The sequence below is a fragment of the Penicilliopsis zonata genome (genome assembly GCF_001890105.1).
Source record: "Penicilliopsis zonata CBS 506.65 unplaced genomic scaffold ASPZOscaffold_19, whole genome shotgun sequence".
NCBI classification, from domain to species: Eukaryota; Fungi; Ascomycota; class Eurotiomycetes; order Eurotiales; family Aspergillaceae; genus Penicilliopsis; species Penicilliopsis zonata.
This window is the reverse complement of record NW_019208927.1, coordinates 427,683-440,993: the sequence shown is the minus strand read 5'-3', so window position 1 is coordinate 440,993 and position 13,311 is coordinate 427,683. Positions and strand designations below refer to the sequence as shown.

At 39.0% G+C, this 13,311-nt stretch overlaps 6 protein-coding genes across 6 annotated transcripts; 2 read left to right on the top strand and 4 right to left on the bottom strand.

Annotated features, from left to right (window-relative positions):
• Positions 1-603: 603 nt before the first annotated feature.
• ASPZODRAFT_74213 (hypothetical protein) lies at positions 604-810 on the top strand (the record flags this gene model as incomplete). The annotated part of the gene is made up of 2 exons (XM_022729953.1): positions 604-696; positions 736-810. The coding sequence occupies 2 exons, from the start codon at positions 604-606 to the stop codon at positions 808-810; spliced, it is 168 nt and encodes a 55-aa protein (XP_022577999.1).
• A 5,718-nt stretch (positions 811-6,528) lies between these two features.
• On the bottom strand, positions 6,529-7,962 carry ASPZODRAFT_28499 (hypothetical protein; the record flags this gene model as incomplete). The annotated part of the gene is made up of 6 exons (XM_022728136.1): positions 6,529-6,974; positions 7,030-7,147; positions 7,212-7,490; positions 7,550-7,690; positions 7,765-7,838; positions 7,898-7,962. The coding sequence occupies 6 exons, from the start codon at positions 7,960-7,962 to the stop codon at positions 6,821-6,823; spliced, it is 831 nt and encodes a 276-aa protein (XP_022577998.1). The 3' UTR covers positions 6,529-6,820.
• On the bottom strand, positions 7,948-9,226 carry ASPZODRAFT_957151 (hypothetical protein). The gene is made up of 4 exons (XM_022730511.1): positions 8,994-9,226; positions 8,768-8,930; positions 8,527-8,717; positions 7,948-8,448 (listed from the first exon to the last, which is right to left on the bottom strand). The coding sequence occupies exons 2-4, from the start codon at positions 8,836-8,838 to the stop codon at positions 8,135-8,137; spliced, it is 576 nt and encodes a 191-aa protein (XP_022577997.1). The 5' UTR covers positions 8,839-8,930; positions 8,994-9,226; the 3' UTR covers positions 7,948-8,134.
• A 3-nt stretch (positions 9,227-9,229) lies between these two features.
• Positions 9,230-10,814, bottom strand: ASPZODRAFT_123841 (hypothetical protein). Its single transcript, XM_022721375.1, has 2 exons — positions 10,573-10,814; positions 9,230-10,495 (listed from the first exon to the last, which is right to left on the bottom strand). The coding sequence occupies exons 1-2, from the start codon at positions 10,704-10,706 to the stop codon at positions 9,361-9,363; spliced, it is 1,269 nt and encodes a 422-aa protein (XP_022577996.1). The 5' UTR covers positions 10,707-10,814; the 3' UTR covers positions 9,230-9,360.
• A 110-nt stretch (positions 10,815-10,924) lies between these two features.
• Positions 10,925-12,340, top strand: ASPZODRAFT_136364 (hypothetical protein). Its single transcript, XM_022724049.1, has 3 exons — positions 10,925-11,266; positions 11,318-11,537; positions 11,601-12,340. Exons 1-3 carry the CDS (start codon positions 11,042-11,044, stop codon positions 12,038-12,040), a joined length of 885 nt encoding a protein of 294 aa, XP_022577995.1. The 5' UTR covers positions 10,925-11,041; the 3' UTR covers positions 12,041-12,340.
• ASPZODRAFT_136363 (hypothetical protein) lies at positions 12,173-13,262 on the bottom strand. Its single transcript, XM_022724048.1, has 6 exons — positions 13,236-13,262; positions 13,128-13,165; positions 13,042-13,060; positions 12,867-12,965; positions 12,571-12,804; positions 12,173-12,497 (listed from the first exon to the last, which is right to left on the bottom strand). Exons 1-6 carry the CDS (start codon positions 13,247-13,249, stop codon positions 12,323-12,325), a joined length of 579 nt encoding a protein of 192 aa, XP_022577994.1. The 5' UTR covers positions 13,250-13,262; the 3' UTR covers positions 12,173-12,322.
• Between the last annotated feature and the right edge of the window lie 49 nt (positions 13,263-13,311).

The window sequence follows — 13,311 nt, the reverse complement described above, 5'->3', positions numbered from 1 at the left end:
TAGGACCACTAAGATGAACAGTTCTCTATGCTCTTAAAAGATATTAAATAATAAGTTATAATTATACCTTATATTAATATAATTTTAATATAATATATGCTATATGTGCTGTATAAGGTGAAATTAAAAGGTGTTCTCTATTTTCTTTAATAAACTATTAAGCTCCTAGATGGGCGTAAGCTATATATAAATCTTAAGGTAGAGATAGTCCTTTAGAAGTATAATATCTTTTATTAAGAACTTATAGTAGCCCTCCTACCTAAATAAGATATTATATATAATATTAATATAAGTAATATTATATCTATTAATATTAGCCCTTTCTCTCTCTTATAAGAAAAGCTTAAGGAGCTGATTTAATAATTAAAGGACCTAAAGTAGAAGGGGCTTATTTAACCCTCCACCAGTCTTTAGGGCTTTCTAGTGGTATTTATCTAAAAAGTAATAAGAGAGTAGTAAATATATATTAACTATTAAGTACTAAATAATTTAATAGTTAAGAATAGCTATCTATTGCCCTAAATCTAGGAGTTGCTAGATATAGTAAGTAGGAGCTAGATAATATTAAAGATTAATCTCCTATTAGGATATTAATAGGTATAGATGGGAGACAACTTAGTTAAAAAAATAGTATTTAATATAGTATTTAATAAATTTAAATTCTTAGTTATATTATTTAGTCTCTATAATATACTAGTAATATTCTAGATGATAATAAATTATATCTTAAGGAAGTATATTAGCTACTTTATAGTAGTATACCTTAATAATATCCTTATTTTCTTTAAGAATATTAATAAGCACTGCTAATATTTTAATCTAGTCCTCACCACCCTAAAAGAATATTAACTATATACTAAAGCATTAAAATATAAATTTACTATAAAGAAATTAGAGTTCTATAAATATATTATTAAAAGGGGCTAAATATCATCTATACCTAAAAAGGTTAAAGTGGTATTAAACTGGCTAAGGCCCTAGAATATTTATAAGGTTTACTAATTTCTAGGATTAACTACTTACTATTAATAATTTATATAGGGGTTTATATATATCACTGCGCCCCTATATAATCTACTAAAGGAATTAGACATTAAATTATATATAAAGAAATTTTAACTTATTATATAGACTATATTATGTAAGGCTGCCTTTTAAGTAGTAAAGGAAGCCTTAATAACCACCCTAGTACTTTATCTACTAGATTATAAGAAGGAGTTCTATATTAAAATAAATACCTTTAAGTAGGCTATTAGTATAATTCTTTTATAGATGGCAGAAGATAGCGCTAACTACTCTATTATATTTAATAAATAAAAGCTATTTCTTATAAAGTAAAACTACTTAATATAGAAGAAAGAGCTACTAGCAATAAAGAAGGTGCTATAAACTTAAGACTATTATATTAAAAATAGTACTATTATAACTATTATTATAGATTATAAGAGTTTATAGTATTTATTAATAATAAAGATATACTCTAAAAGACTTATATAATAGATTAATAAGTTTAATAGATATAATCTAAAGATTTACTATTAAAAAGGGACTAAAGTAATTATCCCTAATGCCATTAGTTGCTGACCTGACTTTATTAAAGATAAGCCTAAGGATAAGATAAAAGATATAGTTTAATAAGAGTAGTAATAAATATTTATAACCTCCTTATTAGCACTTTAAGGCTACTTAGAGGAGGAGTGGCTAAAAGGTATAGTAAGATATCTAATAATAGATAAAGTACTTATATATTAGGGTCTTTAATATATAATTAAAAAGATGACTCCTAACTTTTGCCTAGTGAGAGAGAATAATAATAAGCTAAAGTATATTTATAATAACTATAAAGTGCTATATCTTTTAGTTCCTTTTTATATAGACTTTATTAAGTAAATATATAATAAATTTAGACATCTTAGACACCTGGGACTTATGGGCGTTATTTAGCCTTAAGGATAGTAGTTAATAATATAGGCTAAGATTAAATAACGCGTCTAAGACTACCCTATATATTAGGTATTATAAGGCTTATAGGAGGACCTCTAATATAGACACCTTAACCTATTAATAATAGCCCTACTATTTAAGAGGTGCGTTATTAACCTAATTAGGCCCTTATCACTAACTCCTAATAGTAATTAATAGATTATTATAATAATTAAGTATATAATAAGTTAGCTAGTGGCCTATATAGTCTTAAAAGGTATAGTAGAGGTAATTACTAAATTCCTATATAATAAAGTCTTTATAAATTATAGCGCCCCTTATAAGCTCTTATTAGATAATAGACTTAACTTACTTATAGTGGTAGTCTAATACTATCTAAAGATCCTATAAATAAGATACTAAATAATAATATTATATTACCTATAGATAAATAGTAAGGTTAAGAACCTTAATAGCCTCCTAGGTTAAATACTTATAAAGTATATTATAGGGAAATTAATAAAGATCTAGAATAAATACCTCCTATAGGCCCTCTTTGCTGTATATATATAGATCTATATAATAATAGAAAAAAGCCCCTTCTACCTCCTATATAGTGTTAATCTTTATATCTTAAGTAATAATAATGAGGGACCGGCGAACGGCAATCTTATAGAGATAGAGAAATAGCTTTAGTAGGTTAATTATATCTAATTATTAATAAATAAGCTGCTATTAAACTATATAATAAAGATAAAGATAGTATATAATAGTCTAGTAATGAAAATAGGCTTTAAAAAAGGTGACTAGGTGTTAATTAGGAATAAATCACTAAAGAAGCTAGAGAGTAAGTGGTTTAGTCTATATAAGGTACTAAAAATATACTCTCTAAGTATATATACCCTTAAAGAACCTGGCAGATAAGTACTATAAAACCTAATTAATAATTAGTAATTAATTACTACTAAGGTGGATAAACTAAGCTAGCTATAGATATTAATAATAATATAATAAATACTATATTAGTAAGATATTATACTTTAGTATCTAATTAAAATAAGGAAAATCCTAGAGGAATAAAAACTACTGCCGCCCTCCTATAAAGAGTTATTAATAATTATAAAGAAAGAGTAAGTAGTGGTAGAGAGACAATAAATAATAGAGTATTTAAGGAAATATTTAAAAATAAGGGGGGGAGAGGTTAGTAAAGATATTAATAATAATACTATTATAGAGCATATAATTAAAAAGGCTTAATAAAAGGTATAATAAAAGAAATAAAACCCCCTAATAAAGATAGTAACCTAATAATAAAGGGACTAATAGAGGATAATATTAATCTTCTTAAAGAGCACCTCTAAATAGGAGGCATCTAAGAAAATAACATCTAATAATAATATATCTAAAGATGACTATAGTAATAAAGATAACTAAAAGACTAACCCTAGACTATAGGATACTAACACCTAAAATAGTGTTAACTTTAATAGACTATTCATAGTAGTTGTCTAATTAATTATAAGATAAGGTGAGAAGGTAGGAATAATAGAAAAGGCCTATATCTAATTATATAAATAAGGGATAAAGAGATTACCCCTTAAAGAGTACTAAAAGATATTAAGAAGAAATTTATTATAAAGTTTACTAAAGAAAAGAGACTAGCTATAAAGAGCTAATAATAATATTTTAGGATATAGACACTAATTACTCCTTATAATAATACTTTTTTATATATAAAAAATACTTCTTCTATAGATTCTTCTCCTTCTCTTTCTCTATAGTGGCGGCAGTAACTAATATATCCTTATAAGCCTTAAGGATAGTTACTTATTAATATATATTTATAATAGCCTAATAAATCTTCAGCAAATTATTAATATTAGCATTTAATAAAGGAAATAGAATAATAGGGGGGGTATTATTATAATTAATAAATTAAAGAAAACTATTAATTAGACTCTTTTAATAAGTATTTATAGTCTCCTTAACTTTTTAATCTATAAAGTTAGAGTAAAGAATTAGAAACTCCTTAAAATAATGCGTTATCTCCTTATGAGAAATAGTTAAACACTAGAGTAATACCTTTAGAGGAGTAAAACCTAGGATAGTTTAATAAGGAATTAATTAAGCCCCCTTTATAGTTAGGATAATAAGAGTACTTAATTATAAGCTAACTAAAGCGGCGCCAGCACTAGCAGTAAATAATAGGTTTAATAAGACTAAAAGAATAGTAGAAAGTATAGTAGTTAATATTAGATTAGTAGTAAAAGTAGTAGAAGTAATAAAAGTAATAAAAGTAGTAAATAATAAAGTTCTCTTCTTCTTAACCTTCTTTTTCTTCTACTACTTCTTATACTTATCCTTCTTCTCTTATTCTTTATTACTATTATAGTTAATATTTATAATATATTAGTGACTGGCGATAAAAAGACCTAGGAGAAATAAATATAAGTTATAATTAGTACTCTTATTATAAAAGAGATAGTTTATATATACCTTAATATAATAAACCTAATACTTATCTTTATTAAGCTCCTTAATAGGAGGCATAATATAGGTAGTCTAGAGACTATTATTATAAATATATTTTAAGTAAAGATTAGCCGCTATAGGTCCTTACTTAAAAATAATAGTAGTAGAGAGCTTTAATATATAGCTTAAGACTAATATCTAACTACCTTAGAAGAAGTCCTAATATATATAAATAGTAAGGAATAAATAAATAAGCTTATAATTATTAAAGGAGGTTATATACACCTTTAAGAGAAGTTTAGTTTTTATTACTATTAGTTATATTTTACTCTTTAGATTAATAAACTTATAGTGAGTAATAAGCACTAGACCACTATAATTTATAATCTACTTTAAATAATAAAAGCCTAATAAAGGCTAAGGGGGAGACTCCTTAGTAGGCGGTAAAGGAGTCCTAAGAGGCACTAGATACTTAGCCTTTAATAAATAATAAAAATAATTAGACCTATAATAAGAGTACTAGATAAGGGATTTAGAGTCCCTAAATTCACTATTAGAAGCTATTAGTAGAGGATAGTTATAAGAAGTAATAATAGTAAAAGGGGGAGTAAAGGAAGAATCGCCACTAAGTAGGTAAGAAAATATACTCTTTATTATAAATAAAGAGATTATTAGGTTATTTAGTAATAGTAATTATAGATATACCCTATGCCCTCACCTAAGACTAGGTGACCCTTTATTAGTTAGTAGGCAATTAATAAAATAATTAAAGAATAAGTCTTTATTTACTAATTTTAAGTCCTTATTAAATAAGACTAGTAAATTGCCTATTAATAGCTGATTTATTTTAATAAGATCTTAGAGGGAGGATTAGGACTTTATAGATAAAGTTCTAGTTAGGTAAGAGAGGATATAATATTATAAGTAAGTAATATTATAAACTCCTATATGGCTATAAATAGGATCACCTTGGCAGAATACTAAGGTGCTTACTTATTAATAATATAAAATCTTCTAACCCTAATAAAGTAGTTATATAGAGTTTTTGCTCTATACTAGAGATTAATTAATTTTATAGAGTTTTATTATTATTAGGTTACTTAGCTTTTAATAAGCTAAGGGGAGGTATATAGATACCTTCCCTCTGACCCATGGTAGCGATAAAACAGAGATTTCTAAGAGACTGTTAGCTTTTGAATATCACATAACTAAATAGATTAATAATTATTACTTTTTTATTTATAATATAATTAATAAAGGACTAATTAAGATTAAATAAATAAGTGGTCATATAAACCTTGCTGATAGCCTAATAAAGCCTCTAGATTAAGTAAAGTATATTATATTTAAAGAACTAGTTAATCTTCAGAAAGTAGTGATGCCAACCTATACTAGGAATAAATTAGATAAGGAATAATTAATAATTAATAAGTAAATAATTCCCCCTTTTTTTTCTGCTATTATATGCTTTAATTAATGTTAAATAAGAGGTTAGCTAGTCTAGATAGGTGCTTGGCGACAAGGGGGTGTGTTAAAGGTGTATGCCTAATTAGGCTTAGCATCGCCTTATTTGGCGCGGCCACACCGCACAACCACCTGCTTTGCGTCCGAGCCGTAGCAGCAATAGCAACCATCAGCCATCTCTTCCCTTTTCCAGGCCTGCTAGGCCAACATAAGACATTACCTACAGGTAGGTACTAGGTACATCAGATACCTAGTACCTAGTTAGTACTGAAATACAGTTAGTAAATGAAAGATATTTAGATACATTATTCTATTGAAATGTTTATTCTTTACTGATCAGACTAATAAATGTATTGACTGCTTTCATGCATACAGGGAAATGACACTATTCAAATCTGAAACGTCAGAATCGGCCCACCTCAGCCCGTTCATTGCATATCAGCTCTAACCCATTTGGGGTTGACACCTGAGGCAGTGCCTAGGTACTTATATGTAGTAGGAAGTAAGGTAGTTACTACCTGGTAGTTACTAAGTTACTAGGTAACTAGTTGGTTTATGCATCTCTACATGGTCATAATTCCATTCCAAGTATATCTAGGTAAACAGCATCGTCATATTGCACAGCTTGTCCTCGTCGGAAGTGTTTGAGATTATTGAGTGAGTCTAGTTGAACAGATTCAAAGATGACGAGCTCTTACTTACCATTGACATGGTATGGGCGAGGTGCTGGGATCGATCATATGTCGGTGCCCGTCTCCGAGTCTGTGCAGCGTGCAGAATAGATGATCTTGTCTGCGGGGAATGTACGGAATACATTGTACGACAGAACAGGTCTGAGCACGGGTAATTCTTTAAACTGAGAGTTCGATCGATAAGCTTGTAGAAGTGAATGGATCTGTTCCTACTCTCGCCGCCAAACTACTATGTCTGCGAAGAATATTATCAAAAATCTGACTATCATTTATTCCCTTCTCTTATCTCTCTGAACGACAGGAGTCCTCAGGATAGCAGGCCAGGCGGTTTCAAACACATAGCCGTCTTGCATACTGTTGAGATGGAGATATTCGACCAGCACCATGTACAGATAGACCCCCGCTCCGGTAAACAAATGCCACCTGAAGATCAGCTTTGCAAGTTTCCGAGTTTGACTTCGGGGTCGTGTCGTCTTACCATCCATGGAATTCAAAAACCCACGCCCAGGGAAGACCGACCTGGGACCGGACAGTCTTCAGCTTCGAGCAACAGTGCACGTCGATCATCCAGAAGATGAATCCGAGAGAGAATGTGACTAAACTGGGAATTAGAATCATGTTTTATGTCTCATCTTTCCATCGTTGTCACTTCTAACGCACTGTATCCCCAGAGAGCCAGGCTTCGCAGTTGCTTCCTGGCATCTTCATCCTTGACGGTACTACGAATGAGACCCAGCACCCGGAGAAAGATAACGAGCAACAGGCCTGCAAATGTGGCGAAATGGATAATTGGCATTGCCAGGGTTTGCTGGATCCAAAAGACAACCGCCAGGACCACAGTCAGGCCGATTCCCAGCGGGACTCGCCCGCGTGAACGGTCAAAGGTAACGACGCGATGGAGAACAATCGCCGCGCCGATTAGCATGGACATCTGGTCGACTTGAGCACGTCAATCAACATATGATTCTCTTCTTCTTCTCAACCCATCGCCCACTCACCGGCTTCCATAGACCGCTTCATCGACATATGGTATGCGCCAGAGCCGATCCCGACAAAGATCAACGCCAGATACTGGCAGTTGAAGTCTGCAAAGGGCTTCCGTCGCCAGTTGACTGTAAGACCGCAAAGTCCATAGTAAACTGTCGGGTCTTGTCAATATAACAATACCAAAGAAAAAACCACTAATTATTATTTATATCCAATAGAAGCATACCATATCCGATATTGGTGAGGGTATTGATGAATTCTGCGATGTACGAGGTCACCTGGTAATCATCCTCGCAGAAGCTATCCAAATGGTCATTTTTTTTTGTAACCTTTTCTTTTTAAGAATTGAAACATCTCACTTGATGACTGCCGTCACTGGCCCCCAGATGCCGGAAGATTGCGCCGGGTTGTCTAATGTCGACATATCGATGAATCTAAAGTATGATAAGGATGATTTAAAATAAAGGAAGAACGTCCCATTTATAGCGCCATGGCCTGATCGGATCCAGGTTTAGGCACCAGTAATCCAGTAAGTTGCCTTTTAGTCGTGAAAGAGCATAAATTCAACGTATTAGAATAATGAGGTATCAGTTTCGTTAAAGATGCCCTTGTTTCTCTGCTTGTTCTCTTTCTTCCCTCTCCCTTCGAAGCCGTTCATTCAGCGACTTGAACATCCGGAGATCCAGTGGGATCTTCTCCCCCAGCCATGTTGCGCGCTGCGTATGGTTCCGCTCCTCCTCCTCCAGCACCGTGTTCGGATGAAGCAGAGCGCTCAGCGGGCCTCGGTTGATCACCAGCCAGGGCACAAAGGCGCCAAACTGCGCGGGAGTGAACAGGTTGACTTCAAACATGGCGACCGGGTGAGGGCCGATAGGTCTGTCGAAAAAGGCGTAGATTCGGAGCTCGGGGACTGTACATCGAATAGTTACGCTGGTGATTAGTCACTGTTGTCTTGCTATTGAGATTTCAGGTTTCAGGCATCTGTTACACTCTCTCCGGATTCTCTCATGTAGAGCTTTGGCATATACCACTTGGTCTGGGTTGTTTTGGAAATGGTAGATGTGGATGTCGAACCCGCCGCGACGGTCTCTGGCGACAGGGTCCGGGAACTCGCTGTACGCTTTGCTGAGGATTCCGTGCTGGGGGTTCTTGAGCGACTTTCCGTCCTCGGTTTTTTCACTTCATCATTAGTTGATAGCTAACTAGATAGTACCATTTCCAAGGCTTACTCGGTGAGGGGCTCGAGGTTTTCGTAGCCTTCCAGTGGCGAAGGATACGAGAAGGAGAATTGGTCCGTCATGTCGATGAATTATTCCAATGGAATGGTCAATCTTGTACGGAGTAGATCTCGAGGCAGGGGACAAATGATGGTATAAGTAAGGTGCTTCTTATCTGATCAACGATTTCTGTTAGTAATCGTGGATCAATAATCCACCAGGATCAATAGACACTGACAGATCAACTATTGTAATAGGAATAGAATAGGTTCTCTTGGTTTCCTTCCAGTTATTGACTCTTCGCGGTGGTTCCGCTCCCTTACAAAGCACGGAAAAAAAGCGCTTCTGGGGTGGATTTTCAATGTCGGATGGAGAACAAGTTCATTTATTTATACATCAAAGGAAGAAGAAGCACGTCATCTGCTTGGGTTTTGGTATGAGATGGTGTTATAATTGAGGGGTATTTTTCTAAATGAGATGCAATGCTAGAACTTTTCACTCGAGTTATATGTAGTTTAATGTGCTTCCACCAGGATATATATTGAAGCCAAGATCAGTGTTTGCAGATAGTATCTACTATAGCCATATATAACATCGGTATCGGCCTACCAAGGCGCTTTCACGTCAATATCGCCTGCTTCATCGACGACCTTTCCGCGATCCCATTCCCGACTCTCGCCCCTCTTCGACCACTTGACGTCTTCGAGCCTGCCTTCAGCGCCCGCCGGTGCCTCGTTGCTCTTCCACCGTTCCACGATGGAGTCATGGAAACCTGCATCACGTAGTCGTTCCTCGCCCTTCTGTCTCCATTTGGCGCGGTCACGAAGTGCCTCGAGAGCTAGTTCCCAGTCGTCATCCTTCGTCATTAAGCCAGCAACAGGGCGTCGGGTAGACTGGTTCGTAGCAGCTAACCCGTCGTCTTCCACTTGAACGTCTAGCGAGGGATCGTAATCAGGCGCAAAATGCGCGTCAATGTTGCTCGTGGCGGACTTATACGCTCCACGCCCCCGAGATCGTATCGGCGCATCGTCGCGGCCGTCTCTTCTCGGTGGCAGTGGGCCGACGAGATCCTCGAGAGGATCTGACTCGTCTTCTGCGTCGTCGTCCCTGTGGGTGGAATCTAATACACCCGTCTTCCGTGGCGTAGTTTCTCTCGAACTATAGCCCGGTTTAGTAGTACTCTTGTCGCTTTTGTACTTTCGACGTTCTTCCTCTCTGGTTCTCGGTGACCGTGAGCGAGATCGACGTGGTGTCGCAGACCGACGAGAAGATCGCTTATGCCGTCGATGCTGAGAGCTGGTTGTATCCGACCGTCGTTCACGGCGAGGAGAGCGACTACGTGATCGAGAGTATGGGCGTCTTCGATCTGGTTCTCGGCTCTCTCGCCGCCGTCGTCTGGAGACAGTTTGCCTATCGTCCGTATCATCTGTGGTCTCCTGCCTTTGGCGATGCCTCCGTGATCGATCTCTACCAGGCGACGCCGACCGACTTCTTTCTCTTCTCCGACGTGAGCGATCTTTATCCTCGCGATCTCTCGGTTCTCTTCTCTCTCTTCGTTTCGACTCTGGCTCTTTAGAGTGCTCCCTCTCTCTACGCCCTGACATCTGGCCTCGTAACTGGCGCATCCGTTCCCGCGCTTCCCGCTCCTCCTTGCGTTTTAATGCTGCATTATGACTGTCGGTTTCTTTGATGATGTGTCGTAGAAATCGTGTGTTCGGCTTGGGTGCACTGCCTGTCGGCCTGGTCGGTTCAACTCGTTAGCAAGGAGTCAGCTTCGCCGACAAAACCAGAAAAATAACAGCGGAAGAGCCAAGTACCTCTGCGGCATATATGCCTCCAACCCCCGAGATGAGTATTTCAACGAGTTCTCCCGTGCCTCGCTCGCAAGTAGTCGTGCCACATAGTCATCGTCACTGAGGTCGCCCATGGCTTCTCCAAGTAGTGGCGGCATATGATCGGGGAAAGAACTTCACTGTGGCGAGCATACAATATTCAAAACCACCAAATCACAGTTAAGCTAGGATCCAATCCTCAAATCGTGAGAACAAAGCACGCTGGTGTTCTCAACCTTCTCCAAAAGCTGCTCGCCAATGACTTCACCGCCCGCGAGCGGAGCCGAAAAAACGATCGGCAGGCCGATTTGTTTACCTCCGCAGCCCACCACATACACGCGAACCACGACCGTTCTACAGATAAACTGCTCTACAGATAACCGGCTCCATTCGTTTTAACACTTGGTGTTCGCAACTAGTTGTCGCACCTGCAACGGTCGGAATTGCTATTAAAATGGCGGCGGTCGATCCGGGAGAGACGCTGGAAAAGCTGCAACAACTGCACCAGGACACGGGTGATTTACAGGCCCGCCTTTCAATCATCCGGATTAGCGAACCGATCTTTTCGCCAGGAGAGAGCGCGGGATCAAAACAATCGCCGTCGAAGCGTCGCTCGGATGTCTCTACAGTGGATAACCCGACACCTGCGTCGCTAGAGGCGGACTTGGCACACTACAAGGTAGGCGGGGTTAAGCGGCGATTGCGACTCTTGCTGACAATCCCCCCCCAGGAATTATTTTCAAAATTGCGCTTTTCATACCTCGAGCAAGTCACAAAGGAGAAGTTCCTTCGATCAATCGTCGGCGACCCGCCCCTCGTCGTTGGACACAATGAGAACGTCGAGCTGGAGACGCAGTTGGCGGAGGTGAAGGCGGAGCTCAAAGCGCGCAAGGAAGAGGTCCGCGTGATGGTGGAGGAGATGGAAAAAATGGGCAGGGATCTGGCACAGCGTGAGTTTTGTTTCACTCTTCCCCTGTGAAGCATCAACGGCTGACAACTATTCTTATTATTAGGTTATGAGAACGTCCAAGTACAGATGACGCAGCTCTCCTCTTTACCGGACTCTATCGCAAATCTGGAATCGACGATCGCCGGGCTTCGTGCGAAACAGGTGGCCAATATGAATATTTCAGACCCGAGTCGCATCTCGTCCTCGCAAAATCTCCCACTTCCCGCGACTCTGGCGCTCTTGGCGGAGAGAGAGGCAGAACTGGCAGCGCTGAACCGACAATTGGCGACGGCCCAGAGCACTTTACCGCGCAAGACCCGCGAAGCAGAGGCCGTGGAGCGAGAGATCAGCGTGCTGGAGAGACGAAAGACGGAAGTCGTTGCGCAGGCTCGGGAAGCGCAGCGGAAGAAGCAGCAGGGCGAAAGCGACGGCCTAGTAGAAATGGGACGGTGGTACAGAGGGGCCGAAGATACGCTGAAGAAGCTCGTTGGGACGGAAGGATAGCCGTTTTTTTTTTGGTAATGTTTTGCATGATTTATGAAGGGAGTATTGGTGTTGGTCTAGGCCCGGGTCTACTGTGGAGGGAGGGGTACATGAGGGGTCTACATGGAGTACATTTTTCATTTGTCAAGGCAAGAAAGGGATCAGGATTGGGTTTCGAATGAATTTTGTTTTATTGAATTTCATGATCATACAACAAGGTAAATGCTATGCTGTACTCGGTATGAAACCCCCGGCACATTTTTTTCCGAACGAAACCCGACCGAAACTCCCGGTATTTTGCATCTACTCCTCCTCCTCCTCCTCGTCGTCACCGGCGCCCTCGGCAGCCTTGGACTTCTTGCGGCGGACACGGCCAGGGCGGCCACCACCGTAGGGAGAGGTGAGAGCGAAGTCAATGTGCTTCTGGGAGTCGAGGCGGACCATGAAGGAGGGCACGTTGACGATCTGCTTGCCGACACTGAAACAAGATAGTTAGTAAAAAGGGCTCCAAAGGGCTCCATATATCTTTCAACATCAAGTCATGAACATACCGGATGTGGCGCTGCTTGATCAGGACACGAGCGTGGTGGATGGACTTGGCAAGACCAAGCTTGTAGACGCAGGTCTGGAGACGGCGCTCCAAGAAGTCCTCGACCTTAAGGGCCAGGACGTAATCGAGCTTCATGCGCGACTCATCGAGCACACCGATGCGGACCAGACGGCGGATCAGGGCGTTACCTTCGAAAAGGCGCTTGGGGTCCTTCTCGTCGAGGGTAAGAAGCTCACTGACCAATCAGTACAAGATCAGAGGCTCAATTTTTTTTTTTCTTTTTGGAGTTCAACATACCGAGCGGCACGACGAATCTTGGAGAGGGTAAGCTGGACACGCCACACCTCACGCTTGTTGCGCAGGCCGTACTCGCCGACAGTCTTCAGTTCCGAGTCACTGCACACAGGTTAGGCATAGGAACACGCGACTTGAACAGAAGCACGCTTCTGATCAGTGGCCGGAGAGTACTAACAGACGAGCCGACTCGAAGGCTATAATATAATTAGCATTTGCACGACATTTGCAGATTCTTTTTTTTTTCAATCCATGGCTACTTACGACGACGAGGGACCTTGTAGGTCTTGGAGTAGACACGACTGTGAAAAAGAAAACATAGATTAGGATCATGCAACTGCAATTCACATCGCTGCGCAAGATAATACTCACGGAGCAGGGGCCATGGCTGCGGTTTCCGGGTTGTCGTGAGGTTGTCGAACACACTAAACTTCTCGAAAATCAAGCA

What these genes read in the sequence shown, in the direction of transcription:
- ASPZODRAFT_957151 (XM_022730511.1), bottom strand. Translation starts at nt 8,838, where the DNA reads ATGACGGACCAATTCTCCTTCTCGTATCCTTCGCCACTGGAAGGCTAC. An exon ending in AACCTCGAGCCCCTCACCGA is followed by an intron (nt 8,718 to 8,767) that starts GTAAGCCTTGGA and finishes CTAATGATGAAG; the next exon opens with TGAAAAAACCGAGGACGGAA. An exon ending in TGAGAGAATCCGGAGAGAGT is followed by an intron (nt 8,449 to 8,526) that starts GTAACAGATGCC and finishes TTCGATGTACAG; the next exon opens with TCCCCGAGCTCCGAATCTAC.
- ASPZODRAFT_123841 (XM_022721375.1), bottom strand. Translation starts at nt 10,706, where the DNA reads ATGCCGCCACTACTTGGAGAAGCCATGGGCGACCTCAGTGACGATGAC. An exon ending in GAGGCATATATGCCGCAGAG is followed by an intron (nt 10,496 to 10,572) that starts GTACTTGGCTCT and finishes TGAACCGACCAG; the next exon opens with GCCGACAGGCAGTGCACCCA.
- ASPZODRAFT_136364 (XM_022724049.1), top strand. Translation starts at nt 11,042, where the DNA reads ATGGCGGCGGTCGATCCGGGAGAGACGCTGGAAAAGCTGCAACAACTG. An exon ending in CGGACTTGGCACACTACAAG is followed by an intron (nt 11,267 to 11,317) that starts GTAGGCGGGGTT and finishes ATCCCCCCCCAG; the next exon opens with GAATTATTTTCAAAATTGCG. An exon ending in GGGCAGGGATCTGGCACAGC is followed by an intron (nt 11,538 to 11,600) that starts GTGAGTTTTGTT and finishes TCTTATTATTAG; the next exon opens with GTTATGAGAACGTCCAAGTA.
- ASPZODRAFT_136363 (XM_022724048.1), bottom strand. An exon ending in AAGATTCGTCGTGCCGCTCG is followed by an intron (nt 12,805 to 12,866) that starts GTATGTTGAACT and finishes CTGATTGGTCAG; the next exon opens with TGAGCTTCTTACCCTCGACG. An exon ending in ATCAAGCAGCGCCACATCCG is followed by an intron (nt 12,498 to 12,570) that starts GTATGTTCATGA and finishes ATCTTGTTTCAG; the next exon opens with TGTCGGCAAGCAGATCGTCA.